This window comes from Leucoraja erinacea, chromosome 32 (assembly GCF_028641065.1).
Source record: "Leucoraja erinacea ecotype New England chromosome 32, Leri_hhj_1, whole genome shotgun sequence".
NCBI classification, from domain to species: Eukaryota; Metazoa; Chordata; class Chondrichthyes; order Rajiformes; family Rajidae; genus Leucoraja; species Leucoraja erinaceus.
Window position 1 is genome coordinate 19,697,014 of NC_073408.1, and position 24,766 is coordinate 19,721,779.

Below are 24,766 nucleotides of genomic sequence, written 5' to 3' on the forward strand. Positions count from 1 at the left end.
AGCCGCGGGAAAGAAGCTGTTCCTCGACCTGCTGGTTCGGCAACGGAGAGACCTGTAGCGCCTCCCGGATGGTAGGAGGGTAAACAGTCCATGGTTGGTGTGAGAGCAGTCCTTGGCGATGCTGAGTGCCCTCCGCAGACAACGCTTGCTTTGGACAGACTCAATGGAGGGGAGCGAGGAACCGGTGATGCGTTGGGCAATTTTCACCACCCTCTGCAATGCCTTCCGGTCGGAGACAGAGCAGTTGCCATACCATACTGTGATGCAGTGGTAAGGATGCTCTCGATGGTGCAGCGGTAGAAGTTCACCAGGATCTGAGGAGACAGATGGACCTTCTTCAGTCTCCTCAGGAAGAAGAGACGCTGATGAGCCTTCTTGATCAGAGTAGAGGTATTGTGGGTCCAAGAGAGGTCATCGGAGATGTTGACTCCCAGGAACCTGAAGCTAGAAACACATTCCACCTCCGTCCCGTTAATGTGGATGGGGATGTGCGTGCCGCCTCTGGACTTCCTGAAGTCTACAATGAGCTCCTTGGTCTTCTTGGAGTTAAGGGCCAGGTTGTTGTCAGCGCACCATGCTGCTAAGTGCTGGACCTCCTCCCTGTAGGCCAACTCATCGTTGTTGCTGATGAGGCCAATCACCGTTGTATCATCTGCATACTTGATGATGGTGTTAGTACCATGTCCAGGTGTGCAGTCATAGGTGAAGAGGGAGTAGAGGAGGGGGCTCAGCACACAGCCCTGTGGAACGCCGGTGTTCAGGGTGAGGGTTGAAGAGGTGTGCTTGTCTAACCTAACAGACTGGGGTCTGTTGGTTAGAAAGTCCAGTATCCAGTTGCAGAGGGAGGGGACGATGCCCAGGTTACCGAGTTTGGTGATCAGTTTTGATGGAATAATGGTGTTGAATGCTGAGCTGTAATCGATGAACAGCATTCTTACGTAAGTGTCTCTGTTGTCGAGGTGGTCGAGGGCGGAGTGAAGTGCCGTACAGCACAGGAACAGGCCCTTCAGCCCACAATATATGTGCCGAACATGATACCAACGCCTGCACAAAATCCATATCCCTCCATTCCCTGAATATCCAGGTGCCTTTCTAAAAGACTCTTAAAAGACTCTTAAGCGCCACTATCGCCATTTCTTGCCTCCAATTTATTCTCACCAACCTCTACTTTCAGTCTGAAGAAGGGATCCAACCCAAAATGTCACCAACTCTTTTTCTCCATAGATGCTCCCTGACCCTCATGAGTTACTCCATCATTTTGTGTCTATCTTCTATTTTCGGGGTGGACCAGCACCTGCAGTTCCTTCCTGCACATTATTCTGGCAACGTGTCACAATAAATGACCATTGATTAAATTAGGAGATTGGAACTAAATGCTGGAGTAACTCAGTGGGACAGAAGAGAAGGGGTGGGTGATGTTTCAGCCATGAACAGCCATGATCATATTGAATGGCGGTGCAGGCTCGAAGGGCCGAATGGCCTACTCCTGCACCTAATTTCTATGTTTCTATGTTTCGCGTGGAGACCCTTCAGCGTTTTGAGTCCATCTGCAGTTCCTTCCTACACATTGGAACCAATGGTATTTGTTTCGCTGTGAGCTAGAATGGAGCCGACGGACCGAAAGGCCTCCTCTTTGTCGTGATGACAAGGGAGGAGGAAGGTTTTGTTTTGGGAGGGGGGCGGGGAGAGGGTGGGATTGTGCTGTGATTCCGCTGCTCTCCTCTCCTCCCGGTGGAGCGGTGATGATCTCACCTTGCTCAATGCGCAGTCTCTCCGCAGTCTCCGAGCGCTCGCCTCTCGCATCCCGGGCGCGATGGCAGCTCCGCTGGTCACCCTAGACGAGGAATGGCAGGATTTCTACGAGCTGAAGCCCGAGCGAGCCGGGGGACGGGGACGGCAGAAGCAGCCGATGGAAGAGGAGAACCTGAACGAGCTGGGGTCGGTGAGAACGGCAGGGATCTCGCACCTGGAGGAGCTGAGCGAGCTGGACAATTTCACCACGGAGATGATGAGTTTCAAGTCCATGGAAGACCTGGTCAACGACTTCGATGAGAAGCTCAACGTTTGCTTCCGAAATTACAACGAGAAGACGGAGAATTTGGCCCCGGTGATAAAGCAGGCGGCGATAGAAGAGGAAGAATTCATCAGGGATGACGAGTAAGTGATTTGTAAAAAAAACACACACACATCTCAGCGACAAACACATTTTACAATGAACAGTGAGACTGAAATTGTGAAGTCTGTGTTTCCATTCATCGCCACAAGGCATGATACTGAATCGATATTCACGCCGCTTTGGGTTTTTTTTTATTGTTCAATCTCCCTGAGAATGAATTAATCTTATTCATTGTCGATTCATCCCGGGAGTTGGGTTCAATGAAGCGGTTTTCTGCTTTATGTAAGAATGGGGCTTGTGCGCGTTGCAACCGCGGGTCTGCATGGATATCTTTTGTTAGATGTGTTTTCACTGTGACCCAACAGTCGGCACATCACCTACACGCCACCGAGAGAAAGCAAAAGGATTTAAAAACCGAACACCAGAATGCATTAAAAAATATATATTATTATTATTATTATTATTATTATTTATCCTGATCCTGAACATCATTGCGATGAGATTTAAGTTTATTTCAGTTGAAATATTTGGTTGTGGGCAATATCAATAAACTCCCGGTTTCCAGAATGTATTTTTAGTAATTTATTGGAAAAAATAGATTGATTGAACAGTTCTGGTTGGAAACCATGCGGGTAGTGATAATGCATTGAAGTAGAGAGGTGACAGAGAGAGAGAGAGAGTGGGAGAAGGGGGGGGGGGGGGGGGGGGGGGGGGGGGGGGGGGGGAGGAGGGAGAGGGAGAGGGAGAGAGAGAGAGATCGAGCGAGACGTTTCACAGATAATTACTGCACCAGGCTGTTATAAAGGCTAAGCCCAGACCTCAGCTTATTTAACTGCTAAACCCAGCAATGACTCTGAAAGACTAGGAAGGGACTGTGTAGGAAGGGACTACAGATGCTGGTTTACACCGAAGATAGACACAAAGAGCTGGAGGAAGTCAGCGGGTTAGACAACATCTCAGGAGAGAATGAATGGGTGGCTTTTTGGGACCGATGAAAGACTAATGTCTTTACTATCCACTTGAGGTGACTTGGTTGCCATGAGATCATGTTGGCCACCACTTTGGATTTTGCGTAGGAAGGAACTCCAGATGATGGTTTACACTGAAGACACAAAAAGATAGAGTAACTCAGCGGGACAAGCAGCATCTCTGGAGAGAAGGAATGGGTGGTGTTTCGGGTCGAAACCCTTCTTCAGACTGAGTGGCAGGGAGAGGGGCAGCAGTTTGTCATAAGGACATAGAGGGCAGGTTCTGCAAGTGTGGACTCGGCAAAAAGGCTGGCATTCTTGTGAGAAAGTGCACTGCGATCACAAGATGCCGGGACGCAGTTAATCCACGTGACAGGTTGTGCCCTACATTCACATTCAGTGGGAGATCCGTACCTTCAGTCTCAGGCATGTCGCAGTCTGCCCCTTTGATGTATTCATATTCAGATGCCTCTAATTAGTGGGAATGGAGAGGAACTGTCGTTGCCTTGTTCAGTGGGTAAATACATCACTGAGTGTAGCACTGAGTCCCATCATTCCACGCGTGCATACCCCTGTGGAATACCTGATGCTGGAGTAAGGCTGTCATGGTTGCTCTGAGTCCCTTTGCACAAAGACAACTCAAATGCCCGGATAGAGTGGATGTGGTGAAGATATTTCCACAAGTGGGATAGTCTAGGACCAGAGGCCGTAGCTTCTGAAGGGTGTTCCTTTAGAAAGGTGATGAGGAATTTCTTCAGTCAAGGGGTGGTGAATCTGTGGAATTCTTTGCCACAGAAGGCTGTGGAGGCCAAGTCAATGGATCTTTATAAGGCGGAGACTGATAGATTATTGATTAGTACACATATTGGGTTGTGGGGAGAAGGCAGGAGAATGCAGTTGAGAGGGAAAGAAAGATAAGCCATGATTGATTGGAGGAATAGACCTCATGGGCCGAATGGCCTTATTCTGCTCCTATAACTTAGGAACATAAAGTGACCTTCTGGTAATGCAGAAACGTGTCATGTTGTGTGCCTGCAGGTGTATGTGCGGTCATGTCATTGAGCGCGTGTGGGCACATCATTATGTCTGCTCTGTGTCAGTACAAGACAAAGGCAGCTCCCTACGATGATGCCACCCACAGTCAATTTAATTTGTATTGCCCTGGGTCCAATTGCAGATTTGTTACACGTAAGAGGGAAGCCATTCAGTCCATCAAATCAGTGCAGTATAGTGTTGCTAATGTAATATAGCCCAGCCTTATTTACCCACTCTTTCTCCATAGCCGTGCAATTTATTTTATCTTCAAAAAATGGTCCATTGAAACCCACAATGGAATCTGCATTCATCTCCTAATCTGAGGAAAAACATTCTTGCCATAGAGGGAGTACAGAGAAGGTTCACCAGACTAATTCCTGGGATGGCAGGACTTTCATATGAAGAAAGACTGGATAGACTCGGCTTGTACTCGCTAGAATTTAGATGATTGAGGGGGGATCTTATAGAAACTTACAAAATTTTTAAGGGGTTGGACAGGCTAGATGCAGGAAGATTGTTCCCGATGTTGGGGAAGTCCAGAACTAGGGGTCACAGTTTAAGGATAAGGGGGAAATCTTTTAGGACCGAGATGAGAACATTTTGTTTTCACACAAAGAGTGGTGAATCTGTGGAATTCTCTGCCACAGAAAGTAGTTGAGGCCAGTTCATTGGCTTTATTTAAGAGGGAGTTAGATGAGGCCCTTGTGGCTAAAGGGATCAGGGGATATGGAGAGAAGGCAGGTACAGGATGCTGAGTTGGATGATTAGCCATGATCAAATTGAATGGTGGTGCAGGCTCGAAGGGCCGAATGGCCTACTCCTGCACCTATTTTCTATGTTTCTATGTCACATTGTCTGTACATTCGAATTATTTGCTGAGTTAAAAACAAACACATTCTCACATCTCGCCCTTGCTTCTTTGACCAATCTTTTAAATCTACGGTCTTGACTTCTTTGGTAGAGGGAAGAGCTTCTCCTCTGCTCTTCCCTCTCGCATTCTCTATCTCAATAAATCTGTTGTCATTGTGTATGCCTTTATCACATTTGTGGGTAGAGACTGTTGCTGGGACTTGAAAAATGTAGCATTGAGTAAAGGTGCGGCTGGAGAAGATGGTACTGAGGGAAACTTACTATGGTATATATAGAAAACTCTGGGGATCCTAGGTAGAATAAATGGTAAGAGGTCTCTGCACTCTCTCCAGCTCCTTAACATCCTTCCTAAAGAGCAATGGCCACAATTGGACACAATACCTGAATTGTGACCTTCAATTAATGTTTTAAAAGATTTGACATAATCGGCTTGCTTTTATACTCAATGCTTGTCTATGAAGCCCGGGATCTAATGTTCTTTGTTAATCAGTTCTTCCGCTTGTGAAACATGGGAGTACTCCAGGTAGTCTGTGGAACATCTTGAGGAATGTGATCCACAGGGAAAATAGTTTGGTGTATACTATGGTGTAATAATACGCCATAATAATAGTAGTGATACATGGTGGGGCAGCAGTAGAGCTGCTGCCTTACAGCGCCAGAGACCCGAGTTAGATCCTGACTATGGGCGCTGTCTGTACGGGGTTTGTACATTCTCCCCGTGACCTGCGTGGGTTTTCTCCGGGTGCTCAGGTTTCCTCCCACACTGCAAAGACGCATAGGTTTGTAGGTTAATTGACTTTGGTAAAATTGTAAATTGTTCCGAGCGTGTGAAGGATAGTGTTAGTGTATGGGGTGATCGCTGGTCGGCACGGACTCAGTGGGCCGAAGGGCCTGTTTCCACGCTGTCTCTCTAAACTAAACTAACCTAAACGACTCTTGTGCAGGGGAGATGGGGCATGGAACAGTGTTGGAGTCAGCAACATCATTACTTTAGCATATTTTGGAAAGTGATTTGCAAATTCAACTCCTGCAATCAAATTCAAAATGATCAATACTCTGATTATGTGAAGGTTCCTGGCAATGCAATAATTGGTCTGGTGCTTCCTGAATTAAGCAAGCATTAACATCACTTCAAACAAAAATCTGCAATTATCTACATATCATCTATCATGAACTGGCTTGGCTTGGTTGGCAGCTTTCATTTCCTTAACTCAGAGATTTGAATCCAATGCCAGATTTTGCTATTGGGTATACTGTTTAGTTTAGTTTAGTTTAATGTCATGTGTACTGAGGTACAGTGAAAAGCTTTTGTTGTGTGCAAACAAGTTGGCATAAAAATGATTACAATTGAGCAATCCATAATGTACAGGCACATGATAAAGGGAATAACATTTAGTGCCCGATAGAGTCCAGTAAAGTCCAAGAGTCTCCAGTGAGGTAGATTGTAGCACAGGCTCACTGTCTAGTTGTTGATAGTTGTTAAGGCCAAGCTGTGTGGTCATAGAAGACATCTTTCAAAGGAGGCACAAAAACAGGCACACCTGCCTCTGCCAGGGGCTCTGTATAAAACCCCAAACTATTTCAAGAACTCCAGTTTAGGGTGGTGCGTCTGATAGCTCACATTGCTGGAGGCCTGGGTTCAATCCCGATGCCGGGTGTTATCCGTATGGAGTTTGCACGTTCTCCCTGTGACCGCGTGAGTTTCCTCTGGGAGCTCCGCTTTCCTCCCACATCCCAAAGTCATACGGGTTGGTACGTTAAATGGCCTCTGTAAATTGCCCCAAGGAGTAAGGATTGGATGAAAACGTGGGATAACATAGAACTAAGTATAAACGGGCGATTGATGGACATCATGCTGGACTCGGCGGGCTGAAGGGCCTGTTTCCATGCTGTACCTCCAAACTAAAGCAAACTAAACAGTTCTCATTAGGTCTCCTGACCAACAATTCCCAATACAGGCAGCATGCACAATCTGGGGTAGATAAAAATGCTGGAGAAACTCAGCGGGTGAGGCAGCATCTATGGAGCGAAGGAAATAGGCAACGTTTCGGGACGAAACCCAGCATATGCAGTTCTTTCTTAAACATGCACAATTTGTCCATGTTTTTAATAGCCCCTATACTTCAAAATCAACCTATGATGTAAAAAGTAGATCTCTCAGTGCCAAAAGTAAAGTTTGTTTTTTGTTTGCTAGTCTATGTTTTCCTCTTTAAACCACGTGTGAAATAAATTGATGCACATCCTTCATCATTTAAGTGTTCGTGGGGGAAATTGTAACTAACTGGTGAAGGTCATGTGTAGAGTTGGTTTTGCATTATATTTACATTTACTCTCCATTTAAGTTAGTGTCGAGTAAGATTAAGGGGATTTAAAGTGAGTGTTCTGTCTGTTGCTGAGGTTATCTCCATGCCAAGCCGGGTTAAAATGACTCCATCAATAAACCCGGTGAATAACTGGAGTGTTGTGCAGCAATGTCCCGAGTTTCATTTACAATTTGTGCAGTCGGTTCATCTTTGAATGAAACCGCGAGGACATTACTAGTTCCCAGAAGGTGCTGACAAATATCACCTGGTTAAACTGAGGCACCTTCTGCCCTTGCAAATGGCAGCACGGTGGCGTAGAAGTAGAGTTGCTGCCTTACAGAGACCCGGGTTCAACCCTAACTGTCTGTATGGAGTTTGTACATTCTCCCTATAACCGCGCGGGTTTTCTCCGGGTGCTCCGGTTTCCTCCCACATTTCAAAGGCCTGTGGCTTTGTAGGTTAATTGATTTCTGTAAATTGTCGCTAGATGTGTAGGATAGAACTAGTGTATGTTAGTCGGAATGGACTTGGTGGGCCGATGGGCCTGTTTCCACTCTGTATCGTCAAAGTAAACTAAACAAAACTGAAGGTCCCAAGAACAACTTTTGAAAGAAATAGGGGAGTAAGCTGCTTCCCTCTCAGTCAGAATCTAAAAAAACCAATGTTGCAGAAATACACATATCTACACATGCTGATTGACTCCCACATATCTCAGCCAAGCTCCACATCAAACCTACTTCATTTCCTAAATAATTCTTTGAAACCTGTTTGCTCCTCCAACAAGACAGATGAAATTGTCCCTATACGGGGCGCCTGCCTCGATTATTTGGAATAACATAAGATATAGATTATTTCAGTGACCATGCACCTTGATATTAGAGTGATGTTGCCTGAACAAATAAGCTTTGTCCCTTTTATATTATTTCAATTCGCTTTGCCCACATTCCATCTGTGCCTTTACTTTTGAATTCAACAATGTAGTGTGCATTCAATTCTCTACAGCAGGTATATAAGAGGCCAAACCTTCACTCAATGGGAATAAAAATTGGTGAATTAATTGAAGAGGGCTTCTTCTCTTCCGCTTGCGATCCATTTATTAACTGCAAATGCAGCATCGTCAACCCTGCTCTTCGAAATCAATGTGAACCTCCTGAAGCAAAAATGTTGCCAAAGGTGAAAGAGACTCTGTTCATTATTCATGAGTGGAATCTTTATCCAGTCATTCGTACCTCTGCTGCCAGATTTTCGGGCTTTCATCTTCACAGCTAAGATTTGTATTGTGCCGTTAAAATAGCAAAACAACATCAGATGAAATTTGACATCTTCACGTAAAGGAAGGAGAACCAATTTTCAAAAGCTCGGCCAGGTTGTTCGCAAGATGGTGCCCAGGACAGGTGACCCTCTGCGTGCTGGTCCCAGAAGTGGATCTCCAACATGTAAAGTCTTTCCGCTAGCTGGAGAACACGCAACATAAAAGCTTCTCACTGGTACCTTGGTACGGTCTGTGACCAATAATAAACTAAAGTCTTTCTGAGGAGGCTGGAGGAAGGACGCAAGCTAGTCATAAAAGTCTGTCTTATGAAGAAAAGACTGGATAGACTTGGTTTATACTCTCTAGAATTTAGGAGATTGAGAGGGGATCTTATAGAAACTTACAAAAACTCTTAAGGGTTTGGACAGGCTAGATGCAGGAAGATTGTTCCCGATGTTGGGGAAGTCCAGGACAAGGGGTCACAGCTTAAGGATAAAGGGGAAATCCTTTAAAACCGAGATGAGAAGAACTTTTTTCACACAGAGAGTGGTGAATCTCTGGAACTCTCTGCCTCAGAGGGTAGTCGAGGCCAGTTCATTGGCTATATTTAAGAGGGAGTTAGATGTGGCCCTTGTGGCTAAGGGGATCAGAGGGTATGGAGAGAAGGCAGGTACGGGATACTTTGATCAGTGATCATATTGAATGGCGGTGCAGGCTCCTACTCCCACCTAATTTTAGTTTTATGAAGAGCCTCGACTGAAACATCACCTTATTCTTTTCCTCCGGAGATGCTGCCTGACCCGCTAAGTTACTCCAGTATTTTGTGTCCACCCTCCCACCCTTAGTTAGTTTGGTTTGTTAGTTTAACTATTTAGTTAGTTTGGGCAGCCAATTCATTTCCCACTTGTTTCCAGCAGCCTGGTGAGATCCAGTCATCAAGGGAGAAGTGGAGAGCTCTGTTCATTCAATGTTCCTCGATGTGAAATAGATATTTTATCCAACTATGGTACTGAACCTTGATTGCTTTCAAAATCAGATCAGGTCACAGATCAGAAAATTCTCTTTGCTTCATAAGCAGCAAGAATTGTAACATCAGACTGTGCAGTAGTATTAGTAGGAAGTATTAGTATTAGCTTTCCCCATGTGACTATATCGCTGGGTCCTAACTGTCCAACATCCCTATGTAGGGATGAAGTGCAGATGCTGGTTTACACCGAAGATAGACACAAAGTGCTGGAGTAATTCAGCGGATCAGGCAGCATCTCTGGAGAAAAGGAAAAGGTGACGTTTCAGGTGGAGACCCTTCTTCAGACTAAAGCCAGGGAGTGGAACACTGATCGCATCCTTCCATCATCATCCCTCATCCCTTTCTTGTCAGATTCCACAAATTGCAGCACTTTGGTGTGTCCATTTGTCACCTCCCCACTGTTGCTATCTCGAACCTTCCCTCTCCCACCTGACTATGCGCCATCAACCCTTCCTCACTTGGGTCCACCGACAACCTACCAGCCCTTGCCTCAGCCTTCTCCATCACCTCTTTATACTAGCTACTGGGATAACATAGTACTAGTGTGAACAGGCCAGTGTGGACTTGGGTGGGTGTGAAGAGCCTGTTTCCATGCTGAATCTTTCAGCCAATTCAATCAAGCAATCTCTTTTCTACTCCTTCATTCCAGACCAAGGGTCTCAAACCAAAATACCGACTGTCCATTTCCCTCCACAGATGCTGCCTGACTAGCTAAGTTCCAACAGCACCTTGGCTTTTAGCCATGATACAGTAGTTATGGTCTAGGGAATATTTTATTCAGTAGTCCCTGCAACACATTTGAGTGAATTGGGACCATAACGTATCGTGTAATGCGTGTCATTTTCAATCAGTCAACTGTTGTAATTCTCCATCAGTTTCCCCAAATCAGGAGAGATTCTTGATCAGTTGATTTGATAACACTTATTTAGGATTGCCGTTCAAAGTCAGTTCTATTCCCCAGCCCTTACTGATCCTGTACCTGTAGTCACGCTCGTGAATGGCGAATAATACTGTCTGATGGCACATATTTTTATTAGCATCATAGGGCTGTGAATCTCCAAACCTGGGCAAACTATTTGTGAAAGCCGCTGTTCATATTTCCTTTGCTAAACCAGGTACCAGCAGTTCAGGGGTTTACTAAACGGAGCGCTGGAGTGCCTGGGTTGCCTCAGGAGGATGAGCTGGACAGGGCACGTGCATCCTCTGGTTAGAAGATGGCGAGGGAAACGATTGAAATATATGAGATCCTGATGTGTCATGGTTGCGATGGGGTGGGGGATTGCAACCTTCACGTGGTCCGCCCTGTTTCGATCAATCAACCTGGCATGCACAATCAAACAAGATCAAATAGAACAAGTTGTCCTACAGCTTTAGGCTGTGCACGCCATACGCAAGAAGAAGAAGAAGATTATTGAGATGTGGAAATTATATTTCCATTTACGGGGTCATACTTAGAATTTGGGTCATACTTAAAGAAAAACGTGCATTTAGAGCAGAGGTTAGGTTGGAGATACAACATGGAAACATGCCCTTCGACCACCTGAGTCTGCGCCCACCAGCAATCCCCGCACACTAACGCCATCCTACACATACTAGGGAGAATTTACAATTTTACCAAGCCAATTAACCTACAAACCTTTACGTCTTTGGAGTGTGGGAGGAAACAGGAGATCCCGGGGAAAATCCACACAGGTCAGGTGGAGAACATAAAAGCATTGATGTATAGAGGGATCTTGGGATCCAAGTCGATAACTCCCTGAAAGTGGCAATACAAGTAGATAGAGCGGTGAATAATGCTTGCCATCATTAGTCAGGCATTGAGTGGAAGAGGAATATCATGATGCAGCTTTATAGGACGTTGGTGAGGCTGTATTTGGAGAATTGCTTGCAGTTCTGGTCACCCATTACAGGAAGCCTTTGGAAAGGATACAGAGGAGGTTTACCAGAATGATATCCGGATTAGAGGACATTAGCTACAGGGAGAGATTGGACAGACATCGATTGTTTGCTCTGAAATGGCAGAGTTTGCTGGGAGACTTGATAGAAGTTTTTAAAATTATGAGTGGAATAGATAAGTTAGACAGTCAGAACCTATTTCTAAGGATGGAAATATCAAATATCAGGGCATAAGTTTATGTTGAGAGGGGCAAAGTATGGAGGAGAATTGCGGGGCATGTTTTTTTGCACAGAGGATAGTGAGTGACTGGAATTCTCTGATGGGCTAGAGGTGGAGACAGATAGGTTACTGGCATTTAAGAGATTTGTGGATAAGCACATGGATGTGCAGGGAATGTGGATTATGTGTAGGCAGATAAGGGTTGGTCTAGGCAGCATGTTCGGCACAGGCCGAAGGGCCTGATTCCATGGTGTACCTTTCTATGCTCTGTGTTCTTTACAAATAGGGGCATCTTCCACTCTTCACATGGATCCATTCATCCTCGCTTTGGAGTATTGCATGCAGTTCTGGTCACCCATTACTCATCTTCCTGTAGCCAAAGTCCTGTAAATCTGCATCATGATATTCCTCTGCTACTAATCCTCTTCTATACATCCATCACACAAAGGGTGGTGGAGGTATGGATCAAGCTGCCAGTGGAGGTAGTTGAGGCTGGGAATATCCCAACGTTTAAGAAACAGTTGGAATAGGACAAGTTTGGAGGGATATGGACCAAGCGCAGGCAGGTGGGACTAGTGTAGCTGGGACATGTTGGCCGGTGTGGGTAGGTTGGGCCGAAGGGCCTGTTTCCACACTGTATCACTCCATGTCTCTACTCAATTCATCCTCGATCCTGACGGACTGCCTTGCAGAGAGTGGTCAAACATTAATAGCAAATCCTGATCATGTCCCAATGTATAGGTTCACCAGACTGATTCCTAGGATGTCAGGACTGTCTTATGAAGAAAGACTGGATAGACTTGGTTTATACTCTCTAGAATTTAAGAGATTGAGAGGGGATCTTATAGAAACTTACAAAATTCTTAAGGGGTTGGACAGGCTAGATGCAGGAAGATTGTTCCCGATGTTGGGGAAGTCCAGGACAAGGGGTCACAACTTAAGGATAAGGGGGGAAATCCTTTAAAACCGAGATGAGAAGAACTTTTTTTCACACAGAGAGTGGTGAATCTCTGGAACTCTCTGCCACAGAGAGGGTAGTTGAGGCCAGTTCATTGGCTATATTTAAGAGGGAGTTAGATGTGGCCCTTGTGGCTAAGGGGATCAGGGGGTATTATGGAGAGAAGGCAGGTACGGGATACTGAGTTGGATGATCAGCCATGATCATATTGAATGGCGGTGCAGGCTCGAAGGGCCGAATGGCCTACTCCTGCACCTAATTTCTATGTTTCTATGTTTCTATGTATTCCTCAAACAATTCAACGCAAGCCTCAAGCTTGGATCAGAATCGACATTCAATGTCCAGGGAGAGTAAACAATAAACTTTTGTCTCTTAATAACGTCAACATGAAGGCTGGACACATGGTGTTCTGGGATATTATCAATTGCCAGCAGGATATTATGAGACAGATAACCCTGTTGTTATGGATGGGAGCTTTGCCCAGAGTAAAATATGACCATTTTATCGTATTTTGTAATGGAACTCATCCAGTTCTCTTTTATCTGTCGTTTTCAAGAAAAATAAATCTCATCTTCATCTTCCTTCTGTCTTCCGACTTCTCCTGTGGATGTTGTAATCCAAGTTGGTAAAGAGCACTTTGTCACAACCGAGAATATAATAGTGTTTTAATGGGTTTGATGGACCTCAAGCCTTGAGATTGTACTGAGCAATGATTAGTGGCAAATGCTTAAAGCATGAAGAATCACTGGCCATTATGTTAATGGATAGGTTGATGAGAGTTAGCATCTCCATTAGAACTGTGGGCAGAGGGACAGTAAATGAATGCAATAAGTGCCGACCTTCAAAAGCATAATTTCCCATCAGTCCGCTTCTGCTGACTCACTATTTCTGTGGCCTTCAGATAACTTTTCCAAATATATAATCATCCCTAAGTAAACCTGAGCAATAAATATTTGCATAAACATGGTGACGGGCGAAGCAATTAAAAGGTTTTGATAGGGTACTGTAAATGCAACTAATTCTCTGATGGGGAAGTTCACAAACGGACAATGCAATCTTAACACTTGAGCCAGGTCATTTAGGAAGGCAATCAGGAAGATATTTTCATCAGTGATAGGAGCAGAATTAGGCCATTCGGCCCATCGAGTCTACTCTGCCATTCAATCGTGGCTGATCTATCTTTCCCTCTCAATCCCATTCTCCTCACAACCCCTGACACCCGTAATAATCAAGAATATCTCAATCTCGGTCTTATATCAGCATTGACTAGGCCTCCACAGCCTTCTGTGTCTTGGCCTTGGAGATACAGCACGGCGCAGACCCTTCAGCCCATCAAGTCTGTGACAACCATCGATCACCCATTAATCCAATTTAATCTCACTTTCAATTTTTTAATTCCCGCCTGTGACTCCTGGTGCCTCGCACCAACCTACTATCCATCATCTGCTTAGTTTTGGTGTCCAATATTTTTCCCAAATCTGGATCTCTTCCACCAATCTGCACCGCCCTCTGTTCTCTTCCCAACCACCTGCGACCTTTAACCATGGGATCGCCACATTGATCACAGCGTTACCTTGCCTCCAAATGCCCTTCAACAGCCCCCATCTGCAGGGCTGCCAACATTGGGTGAGAGTTGAGAGTGAGAAATTGCAAGGGAGCATAGCAACCGAGAGGGGGAGGGCGTGGGGGGAGGGTGTGTTCCCCCTCCCATAGTAGGCTCCAGAGGCGGCACCAACGCCCGGTCCACTTCTGGCTCCAGGCCGGGGTTAAAACTCCATCGGGTGTGGACAGAGTGGTCGACGGACATAGAGCTGCCGGAGGTGAGGGCGTGAGGTGTGTGCCGTGCCTCAGGGGGGAAGGGGGAGGGGGATTGGTGCTGGGACCACCACCGCCGTGTCTCACCCATCACACCATCTGCATGGGAGAAATTAAACTTTTTTTCCCCCCAAAATCATCCCGCAGGTCGGTAGTTTGTCAGCCCTGTTTTAAACCAATCCCCTCTAGTGCTTTAATCACATATCCTGGGAAAAAGACTATGCATTCACCTGATATTCTCCTCATGGTTTTTACTCACCTCTAAAACAATTTTTGCTTTATTTTGAACTTTCAGCACCCGCAGATATTTGAGCGTGAGAAATTTTGTGATCAGCGTGAGAGCGTGAGAATTTTGTGAAATGCGTGAGTCTCACGCTCAATGCGTGAGAGTTGGCAGTCCTGTTAATAATGCAAACATTTTATGCAAGTTCCAATTGTTTGGGCAAAAATCACTTATTACTGCTTTATAACAGTTAAGTTACTTTAAACCCATTTCAGAAATGATGGCAATCAACAAACAATCAACTAACAAATTAAAGCAAACTAAAAAGAAATAACATGTTCCCTTGCCTGACTCGACCTCATAAGTACTTTAACGCTGTTAACAAAGCAAAGGGATATTTATCTCAAGAATCAAAATGGGGAAAGTGGGGGCAATTTTGCTTAAATGGTCATTCGAAGCCCATTCAGATCTTCATAGAGTCAGAGTTATACAACATGTACGTGGCTGGCCCAATTTGTCCATAATGATCAAGTTGGCATTCTGCGTGCCCAGGGACTGGCTGCCGTTCCCAGATCAGCTCGCGTCCCTGGGACTGGCTGCAGTTCTCAGGTCGGCTCGCCTGCCCTGACCCTGCGAAAACAAATTGAAAAAAAAGTGGTTTTTCGGGTTACGGGTCAGATTTAGCCCGTGTGCCATAGGTTGCCGAACCCTGCCCTAGATGTTTTGGCCTCATTGTGGTCCTCCCCATGTTTTACAACCGATTCACCTGCTTAGTTTTATCTCCGGCTGCTTCATGTTGTCGGTGGCTGCACATCCAACCAAGAAAGAAGAGAAGAGAAGAGATGCGACGTCACTCACAGCCGCCAACTGACGCGCTTCCCCAGACCGCACAGATCGTTGTGATATGGCGCAAAAAGACAAACTGTGCAGGGACTGATGACAGCGTGAGAATTCTGTCATCAGTGTGAGAATTGGCTGAAATGCGTGACTCTCACGCTCAAAGCGTGAGAGTTGGCAGCCCTGTCTAAGGCCAGGATGTGACAACAGACGCACAGGGAGATACATACATAAAGGAAGACACACACACACACACACACACACACACAGACAGACACACACACACACACACACACACACACACACACACACACACACACACACACACACACAGGGACACAGACACACACACACACACACACAGCCACACACACACACAGGGGCACACACACACACACACACACACACAGAGACACACACACACACACACACACACACACACACACACACACACACACACACACACACACACACAGACACAGACACACACACACACACAGACACACACACAGACACACACACACACACAGGGACACAGACACACACACACACACACACACACACACACACACACACACACACACACACACACACACAAGGACACACACACACACACACAAGGAGACACACACATGGAAACAGACACACACCTTTCCTTCCTCCCTCCCTCTTTCCTCCCCTCCCTCTTTTTCCTCACGCTTCCTCTTTCTCCCCTTTCTCCTTCCCTTCCTTCATCCTTTACTACATTCCCTCCCCCTGTCTCTCTTTGCCTCCATCCTTCCCTTTTTGTCTTTCTCTCTTTCTCTCTCTCTCTTTCTCCCCTCCCTCTCTTTCCCCGGCCGCCCAATGGGGAGTCTGGCGGGCACGGTGCAGCGTGGATTGGCGGCGCTGGCGCTGCCGTGTGAGTTGAAGGTCAGGAGGGAGGGAGGGAGCGAGGTTGCCGTGGCAGCCGGAAGCGCAGCGCTCGCAGACGGCGCACAAAAGCGCTGACACCCGCTGCCCGGGACCGACACGCTTCCCCAATCCGTGCAGATCGCTGTCATGTGGCGCAAAGAGACAAATTGTGCAGCAAAGATCCTATGGCTCCACTATAGGATCTTTGCTGTGCAGGGACTGAAGTCAGCGTGAGAATTCTGTCTTCAGCGTGAGCGCGTGAGAATTGGCTGAAATGCGCGAGTGTCATGCTCAAACCGTGAGAGTTGGCAGCCCTGCATCTGATCCTGGCCCTCACTATCCTACCTGTCCCCAGATAACTGCCTTGTGTCACAGGAACTCCACCATCCACAGGCTTAAACAGACTGACTTCATCGCAGTTAATCCTTTTTTTAAAAGTATCCTAACTTCAGAGTTTAGCTCTCACCACCCAACTACAGAATGTCGTTCTGGTCAATATGCAACTTATTCCCCATACGTGTTGAATATTTGCACCCTTTATGTGGGAACAAGGAACTGCAGATACTGTTTTACACAGGGGGACAAAACGTGCTGGAGTATCTCAGCAGGTCAGGCAGCATCGCTGGAGAACATGGATCAGTGACATTTCTGGTTGTGGCTCTTCTTCAGACTGAACGTTTGCTGTGTTTGTTTCAAAGCAGACTTTGGTGGTTGCCTTGGATCTGATGACTGGGAATTCACCCCTGAAACGACTCACCACCAACACCGGTGGGAAACCAGTTGTTTATGTTCGTACGAACAAGTGCCTGAACCCTGCTGACAAAGATGGTGGTTACTGGTGGGATTTACGGAGCTTATACTAGACACCCAGGAGACTGAATCCACATGTTTATTGGACAAGATTCGTATCAGCCCACAGGGACCTATTATGGTACTTCTGAGAAGATAATTAATGTAGAAACCAGGTCAGTGAGTTGAAGTCTGCAGCTGCCGTGTGATTCAGTTCAGAATCTAGAAGTAAAAGAAAAACGCAGAGTGGAATCTGAAACCATTGTTAATAATATTGATAGAACATTCTGACAGTGGTTTGTTCAAAGAGCTGCACGAACTATGTTCTAAATGTTAGTTAATCGTTGTGCTTCACCTCGCATTAAATTAATCGCATGTTTTCGAAATGACAGCCATATGATCTTGCCTTCTGAAACGGCATCCGTTTACTAAGGGAAACTTGCCGAATTATATCAAGAGAGCTTCATTATCATATGTACCAACAACGGAACAGTGAAATTCTTACCTGAAAGCAGAACAGGACTGTAAATGCAATACACCCAGATAAAACGTAATCATTAACAAAAAAAAAAATACACTAATTACTTTAGTTTAGATATATAGCGTGGAAGCAGGCCCTTCAGCCCATCAAGTCCATGCTGGCACACAATCATCCGTACATTAGTTCAGCTTAATTTAGTTCAGAGATACAGCATGAAAACAGGCCCTTTAATCCACAGTCCGAGATGACACTATTTCTATCCTACACACAGAAGCCAATTAACCTACAAACCTGTATGTCTTTGGAGCGTGGGAGGAAACCGGAGTACCCGGAGAAAACCCACGCAGTCACCCGGAGAACATATAAAATCCATACAGACAGCATCCTCAGTCAGGATCGAACCCGGGTCTCTGGTGCTGTGAGGCAGCAACTCTACCGCTGCACCACTGTGCCGTATCCTAGGTATAATAACAGTATACCAGGTGGCCATAATAGTGCACAAACAGAGGCTCATACACAACCAAAGGCACAGTCTATAGAAATTCATAATTTCATGCTGAGAAGCGCAATGATTTTTAATATTGTGGAGTTGAAATGCCCCAGGATATTTTGTGAGGTACACCAACTAACTGCTTGTGTGAGGATCCAAGTTCAGGCATGTGTATGGATTAAGAGAGCACTTTGCTCGGAGCTTGTTTTAAAAGATAACACTACCAAGAGATTTTTGTTTTGCTGAAGACACAAATAGCGCCTGGTGCTTATGCTGAATCGATCCTCTGAGCATATTTAATTTTTTTTTGTGCTTTGTGAAGGGAACCCAGGGATATCGGCCTGTTACTCTGAAGATCAAAATACCAAGAACATAGTTGTGTTTAAAAGAAGTTGCCAGCAAAAAAAATAAATCACCAACTACTGAACCTTAAAAATATTAGGTGGGGAAATAGCATGAAGTAGCAATGTTACAAAATTTTGAGATTTTAAAAATCAAGTCTGCAATTTATCCCATCAGATAAAGCATAACAATAAGTTTAATTTGACACCAAATTCACTTTCATATCTCAAGTATTAATAAAGTTATGACCATTTCATTCTCGGAAATTAGCATCTTGTTCCCTATTGATTTTCAATCGACATTACAAAAAAGCTGTGATCTTGGATAATCAAAAGCCCATTTCTTAAGGAAAGATTAACATTTTTAAATAGCCTAAGTGTCCAAAGATTATTCACAAATAATTCACAATATAACATGATTTTTATATCTAATTTACATTAATTTATAGGCCAAATGGAAGGAATTTAGTGTTCAATTGCTGTAAATAAATGCCCATTTAAATCGGCTTTCTAGTGGTTTCATGTGAACGCGCGGTGGTTTAGAACGTTGATATCGCGCTGGATTAGTGCCCTCAAATGCCGAGAAAAATACTGCGGGATATAAAAAGCCCAAAATGAACTACTCGCTATAGATAACTTGATATACAGGGTTATATGTATGCCCCATTTAATGTAAAAATAAGGTACATACCTTTAATTGTTTGCTTTATAAAACCCTGGGGCTGCGAAAGGTTGCGGAATGAGACAGTAATTTTAAACTATTATAACTATATTATCGTATCTCTAAAACTAATAATACAAGCGACCGGGTCTTGAGCGATTTTTCGTTAATGATTTACTAATCCTGAACATCTGCGATTAGTACAGCCTAGTAAAAATCGCGTTTTAAACCCGCCCCCTCCAAACAGAGCCAAAATCGCGGACCTGGCTGTGGGCAGATTCCCAATGGCGATTCAGGTAGGTTTTGTAACATACCTACATGAAGCAAATCAGAATGGGCAATGTGGGAACAAGGAGCGGTGGAGGTAGCATCTTGCACTGTCGTGGGGGGAGGGGGGAAATAATCCTTCCCATCCTCGAGCTATCTATCAGTTTGAAACCAGCAGCCCACGAACAAAGTGATATCTTTGCCTTAGCAGCATGGACTGCAGAGCGGCACGGTGGGGCAGTGGTAGAGTTGCTGCTGTACAGCACCAGAGACCCGGGTGCCGTGTGTACAGAGTTTGTACGCTCTCCCCGTGACCTGCGTGGGTTTTCCCCGGGTGCGCCAGAGTTCCCACACTCCAAAGATGTACAGGTGTGCAGGTTAATTGGTTCGCTGTACATGTAAATTGTCCCTAGTGTGTGTAGGATAGACGGGGATCGCTGATCGGTGCGAGCTTAGTGGGTCGAAGGTCCTGTTTCCGTGCTGTATCTCTAACCCAAACACCAAACTAAGACGGAGGAAGTCGACGTACAATCCTGCATCTGTGGCATGACTTCAGAATTAAGGGACAGAAGTTTAGGGGTAATATGAGGGGGCACTTCTTTACTCAGAGAGTGGTAGTTGGAGTAGGAATGAGAAGTGAGAGAGGTGGTGGAGGCAAAGGTTCATTGGTATCATTTAAAGATAGTCTTGGATAGTTATGTAGAAAAGGAGCTGGAGCTGGTTATGGTACAGTAAAGGACCCAGAGTGCTGGGTAACTCAGGGGGAAAGGCAGCATCTCCAGAGAATACGGATAGTGGGGTTTCGGGTTGAGACCCTGTTTCCGCTCACGAATGATTTTCAGATCTTCAGATGCTGAAGAAGATCCGAAACGTCATTTGTCTCAGAGATGCTGCCTGACCAGTTTAGTTACTCCAGCACTTTGTGTCCTTTTTAGTTAGCGATAAGCTCTTGGATGCGATCTTTTCTCCTGATTATTGTACCTGAGGTCTAGGTGCGGCGCCACACTTTGGATGAGGGAAAGAAACGTTGCTGGCAGTCGGATTAAAGGTGCTGATTGTTGCCTGTGGCCGTGGATGCAGCTCCTCTGTGCAGTGACAATGGGTACTTGTGATCCCGCCCGGCGTGGGGCTAGGCTGTGGGCAGCTGACCAATAACAATGACCTTGTTTGTTGCAGGATCTGGGATGCTCTGACTGACAACTACATAACAAGCACAGCTGAGGACTGGCGGACAGCACGACTCCAGGAGCTCAACATGAACCTCTCCAACATGGAGGTAAACGCTGAAGCCTCGGATGAGGCAGCATTTACACTATCAGCAATCTCACAGCGCAAGGCATTGTTCCTAAACTAATTGAAGCTAAATTTGTACTGTGCTGCAGAATCTCTCTGGGTTTATTTATGCACCACATCCCTCCTAGATGCCCCAATACCACAACGTTCCTTGGTTTGTAGGTTGATGATCATGATGATGATACTTTATTGCCACTTGTACCCAGCTAGGTGCAATGAAATACTTTGTTTTTGCATGTAAAGTACACAAGAGTCACCACAGAGAGTGGCCCTGACAAAGGTACAAAAAGTGCTCATCCGTTCTTGGTCCCCCTTAGTTCTCGGTGATGTGGCCCATTCACTCTGGCCCGGCCTCGAGACACCTTGTCCTTAGGCCCAACATGACCTCAGCCTGGAACTGACGTCGGCTTGACCTTGAGGCTCCTACCCATCCTCGGCCTCGGTCCGGCCTGACCCGGCCCAACCTCGGAGCTCCGCTCCGACCACCACAAGTTGACCCTTCGTTCCGCGCTGGCCACAGGCTGCAGGCCGTGGAGCTAGTGGGCCGAGACCTTGTCTCTCATCCAAGTGTGCGGGCGAGTCGGGCCTGTTCGAAGCTGCTCGCTGGGTTCGTGTGAAATGATCGATGGTCCGCAAGGACTCGTGGGCCATGTTATTTTGTAATCAATCAATTGATTTAAAATAGTGAAAAACCCCAGAACTACCTTATTAGTTGAGTGATCAGGTTTATAAAATTTGAAGTAACATCATCTCGCATCAGTATTAGATCCTACTTCCGAGTCAGAAGGATGTGGGTCCAAGCTTATCCCAAACCTGAGCTGTACAGTACTGAAGGAATTTCAGAAATGCCTGTTTTATGTGGTGAGTGAAACCAAAGTCCTCTCAAGTGTCCACTGACCAGTGTTGTGCTTGTTACCAGAGACTAGTCCCCAGGTGAGGAGAGGCCACAGTTCCCACCATCTCCAGCAGGTGATAGCTGCGCTCACCGTGCCAGCCAGGGTCCAGACCTGAGCCCCACATCCCGGCTCTCAGCGGCTGTACCATTCACTTCAGCCCATCCCACACCAGGCCTCAGGTGCAGCTCTGCATGTGGCCTCTGCGCTTCACTGCCAGCTGTGCAGTGTTGAGATGCCAATATCCTCGCTTCAGAAGCACCAGCAGTGTCAGGTTCATAACACAACAGTGCGCCGCCTGAGCAGATGTCTCCTTTGAAGCATAGATACCGAGGCCCAGTAGCGGACTGGGTCAAAAAATATTGGTTGCCAGGAGACAAAGGGGGCCCACTTTATCAGGGGCCCACTTGATATAGGGGCCCACTTCATCAGGGGCCCACTTCATCAGGGGCCCAAGCTGACACCCTGGCCAGTCCGCCACTGCCTAGGCCCAACTTGCCCACACTGACCAACATACCCCATCTATACTAGCCCCACCTGACTGCATTTGGCCCATAACCCGCCTACCCTTTCCTATCCATGTACCTGTACAAATGTTTTTTAAACGTTGTGATAGTACCTGCCTCAACTACCTGAGGTTGAGGGAAGATGCTCAGTACAGTGAGTCCTTCCGACTGCCCACAAACTAGCGAGTTCCTTTAGTACGAATTGAAATTCAGCTCGGGATTGAGGATAAAGCACTGGACATTTAATCCAAAATATCCCCATGTCACTGGAGATATGGCAGCACAGTGCAGTGATGTCAATCGGAAGTTAATGCACTTTCCTACTGTCACACAGTAATTGATTCAAAAAGCACAGACAGATTCCAATTCTAAAGCATGGGGGAGATTTTCATTGTGTTTCAGACTAAAGATATTTCAGACAACACAGCAGGTCTTGCACGGGGCTGCATGGTGCCGTAGCGGTAGCGTTGCTGCCTTCTAACACTAGAGACCCAGGTTCGATCCTGATTACGGGTGCTGTCTGTACGGAATTTGTATGTTCTGCCCTTGACCAGCGTGGGTTTTCTCCAGGTGCTCCAGTTTCCTCTCACACTCCAAAAATGTACAGGTTTGGAGGCTAATTGGCTTTGGTAAAATTGTAAATTGTCCCTAGTGTGTGTGTAGGACAGTGTTAGTGTGCGTGCTTCGCAGGTCGGCGTGGATTCGGTGGGTCGAAGGTTCTGATTCCACGCTGTATCTCTAAACTAAACCAAACCTGAATGTCACACCAAATTCACTATTTGATCTACCAATGAAGTTTCTTTCATATGTAAAGCATTTTACATTTCATTAAATATCTTAATGAAACACTTTCAAATCATCTTTGCTGACGTTGCTCAGTATATTTAGTCCAACATATGCACTAGTTTGCCACATCTGGAAGATAAATTATAAAATGCAACATTGACATAACCTGGGATTGGCAGATATTTCTACCACCAGAATTATAAGCTAATTGTGTTCAGTTTAGAGATTCAGCATGGAAGCTGGTCCTTTTGCCCAACGAGTCCACCCAACCAGCAATCACGCACACACACTAGTTCTAAGTTATCCTCACCACTTCCAACACACCACAGGCAATTTTACAGTGGGCCAATTAACCTACAAACCTGCACATCTTTGGGATGTGGGAGGAAACAGGAGCACCCAGAGGAAACTCATGTCGTCACAGGGAGAACATGCAATCACCACATGGACAGCACTCGAGGTCAGGGTCGAACCCAGGTCGATGGCGCTGTGAGGCAGCAGCTCTACCAGGTGTTAATGAGACTAACATTTACCTGTTTATGCAAGTCCTCTATATGAAAGGTCCGAGCCTCGACTCCACATCTAAATATGGCTCAAATCTTAACGAGAGGCCATCTAACACAGAGCAGAAACCCGTGTATACTCTACACACGCACTACTCCGTTTCCCAGTGTTTCTCTGCGATGTGACTCTGGCGCCCTGCAGGAGGTGGAGATTTATTCTCGACCTGTCACTGCTCTTGGCAGCATTGGAGCCCTTGGGGATTGTGGAGAAGACTGCTCTGTCTGCAAGGTTCGATTTGGGCAGCGGGACACAGATTACAGCTCAGACTTAGCCAACTTTATAATTTATGGCTTGGTTTGAATCTACCCACGTGAAGAATTTATGACACGGAAGGTCCGTCCAGCAGCCTGAGGGAGGCAGAACTGGCTATGGAAAGCCAATGCTAGAAATTATCAATTAAATTTTGCAAATAGAGCTTATTTTCTGCAACTCTGCCATCAATGCCGTTTAATGCAATACTTCCTTAGAAGGCTTAGGAAGTTTGGCATGTCCCCTACAGCTCTCACCAACTTCTACAGATACGCCGTAGAAAGCATTTGGTCGGGATGCATCACAGCATGGTTTGGGAACAGCTCCATCCAAGACCACAAGAAATTGCAGAGAATTGTGGACGCAGCCCAGACCATCACACAAACCAACCTCCCTTCCCAATTCAACTCAATTACACTTCAGGCTGCCACAGCAAGTCCACCAACATGATCAAGGATGAGTTCAACCCCTCTTCTCACCTCTCCCTTCAGGCAAGAGGTACAGAAGTGTGAAAATGCACACCATCAGATTCAAAGACAGTTTCTTCCCAGCTGTTATCAGGCAACTGAACCATTCTACCAACAACTAGAGAGTGGTTCAGAACTACTATCTACCCAATTGGGACCTTTGGGTTATCTGTAAACAGACATCACTGGACTTTATCTTGCTCTAAACGTTATTCTCCTTATCATGCATCTATACACCATGCACAGTAAATGGGAATAGTACAGACGGCCACTTAATGGTCGGCATTGACATGGCGGGTTGAAGTGTTCAATGACTATGATCCCCCCCCACAACCGATTAGTTCACGATTGTAATCATGTTTGTCCTTCAGCAGATTGGATAGCATGCTGCACTGTAAATCCGTACATGTGACAATAGACTAAACTAAATCCGGGGGTGGGGGGGGGGGGGTGATGGAGGGTATTTTTAGAGTAATTCCCAGTGCCCAGCACTGGGTCCATAGTCTTCTGTGCCTTGGTGATTCAAGTATTCATACAGATGCTTAAAATATCCTTGAATGAATGA

The 24,766-nt window shown here is 45.9% G+C and overlaps 1 protein-coding gene across 2 annotated transcripts in view; it reads left to right on the forward strand.

Annotated features, from left to right (window-relative positions):
- Window positions 1–1,734: 1,734 nt before the first annotated feature.
- fez1 (fasciculation and elongation protein zeta 1 (zygin I)) overlaps window positions 1,735–24,766 on the forward strand; it is a 55,087-nt gene continuing 32,055 nt past the window's right edge. Inside the window, exons 1-2 of one of the 2 annotated variants that reach the window (XM_055660848.1) lie at window positions 1,735–2,157; window positions 20,620–20,719. In XM_055660848.1, coding sequence (XP_055516823.1) covers window positions 1,814–2,157; window positions 20,620–20,719 — 444 coding nt within the window. In that variant the 5' untranslated portion in view covers window positions 1,735–1,813. The remainder of the gene's footprint in view (window positions 2,158–20,619; window positions 20,720–24,766) is intronic. The other variant, XM_055660847.1, reaches the window with a different exon arrangement.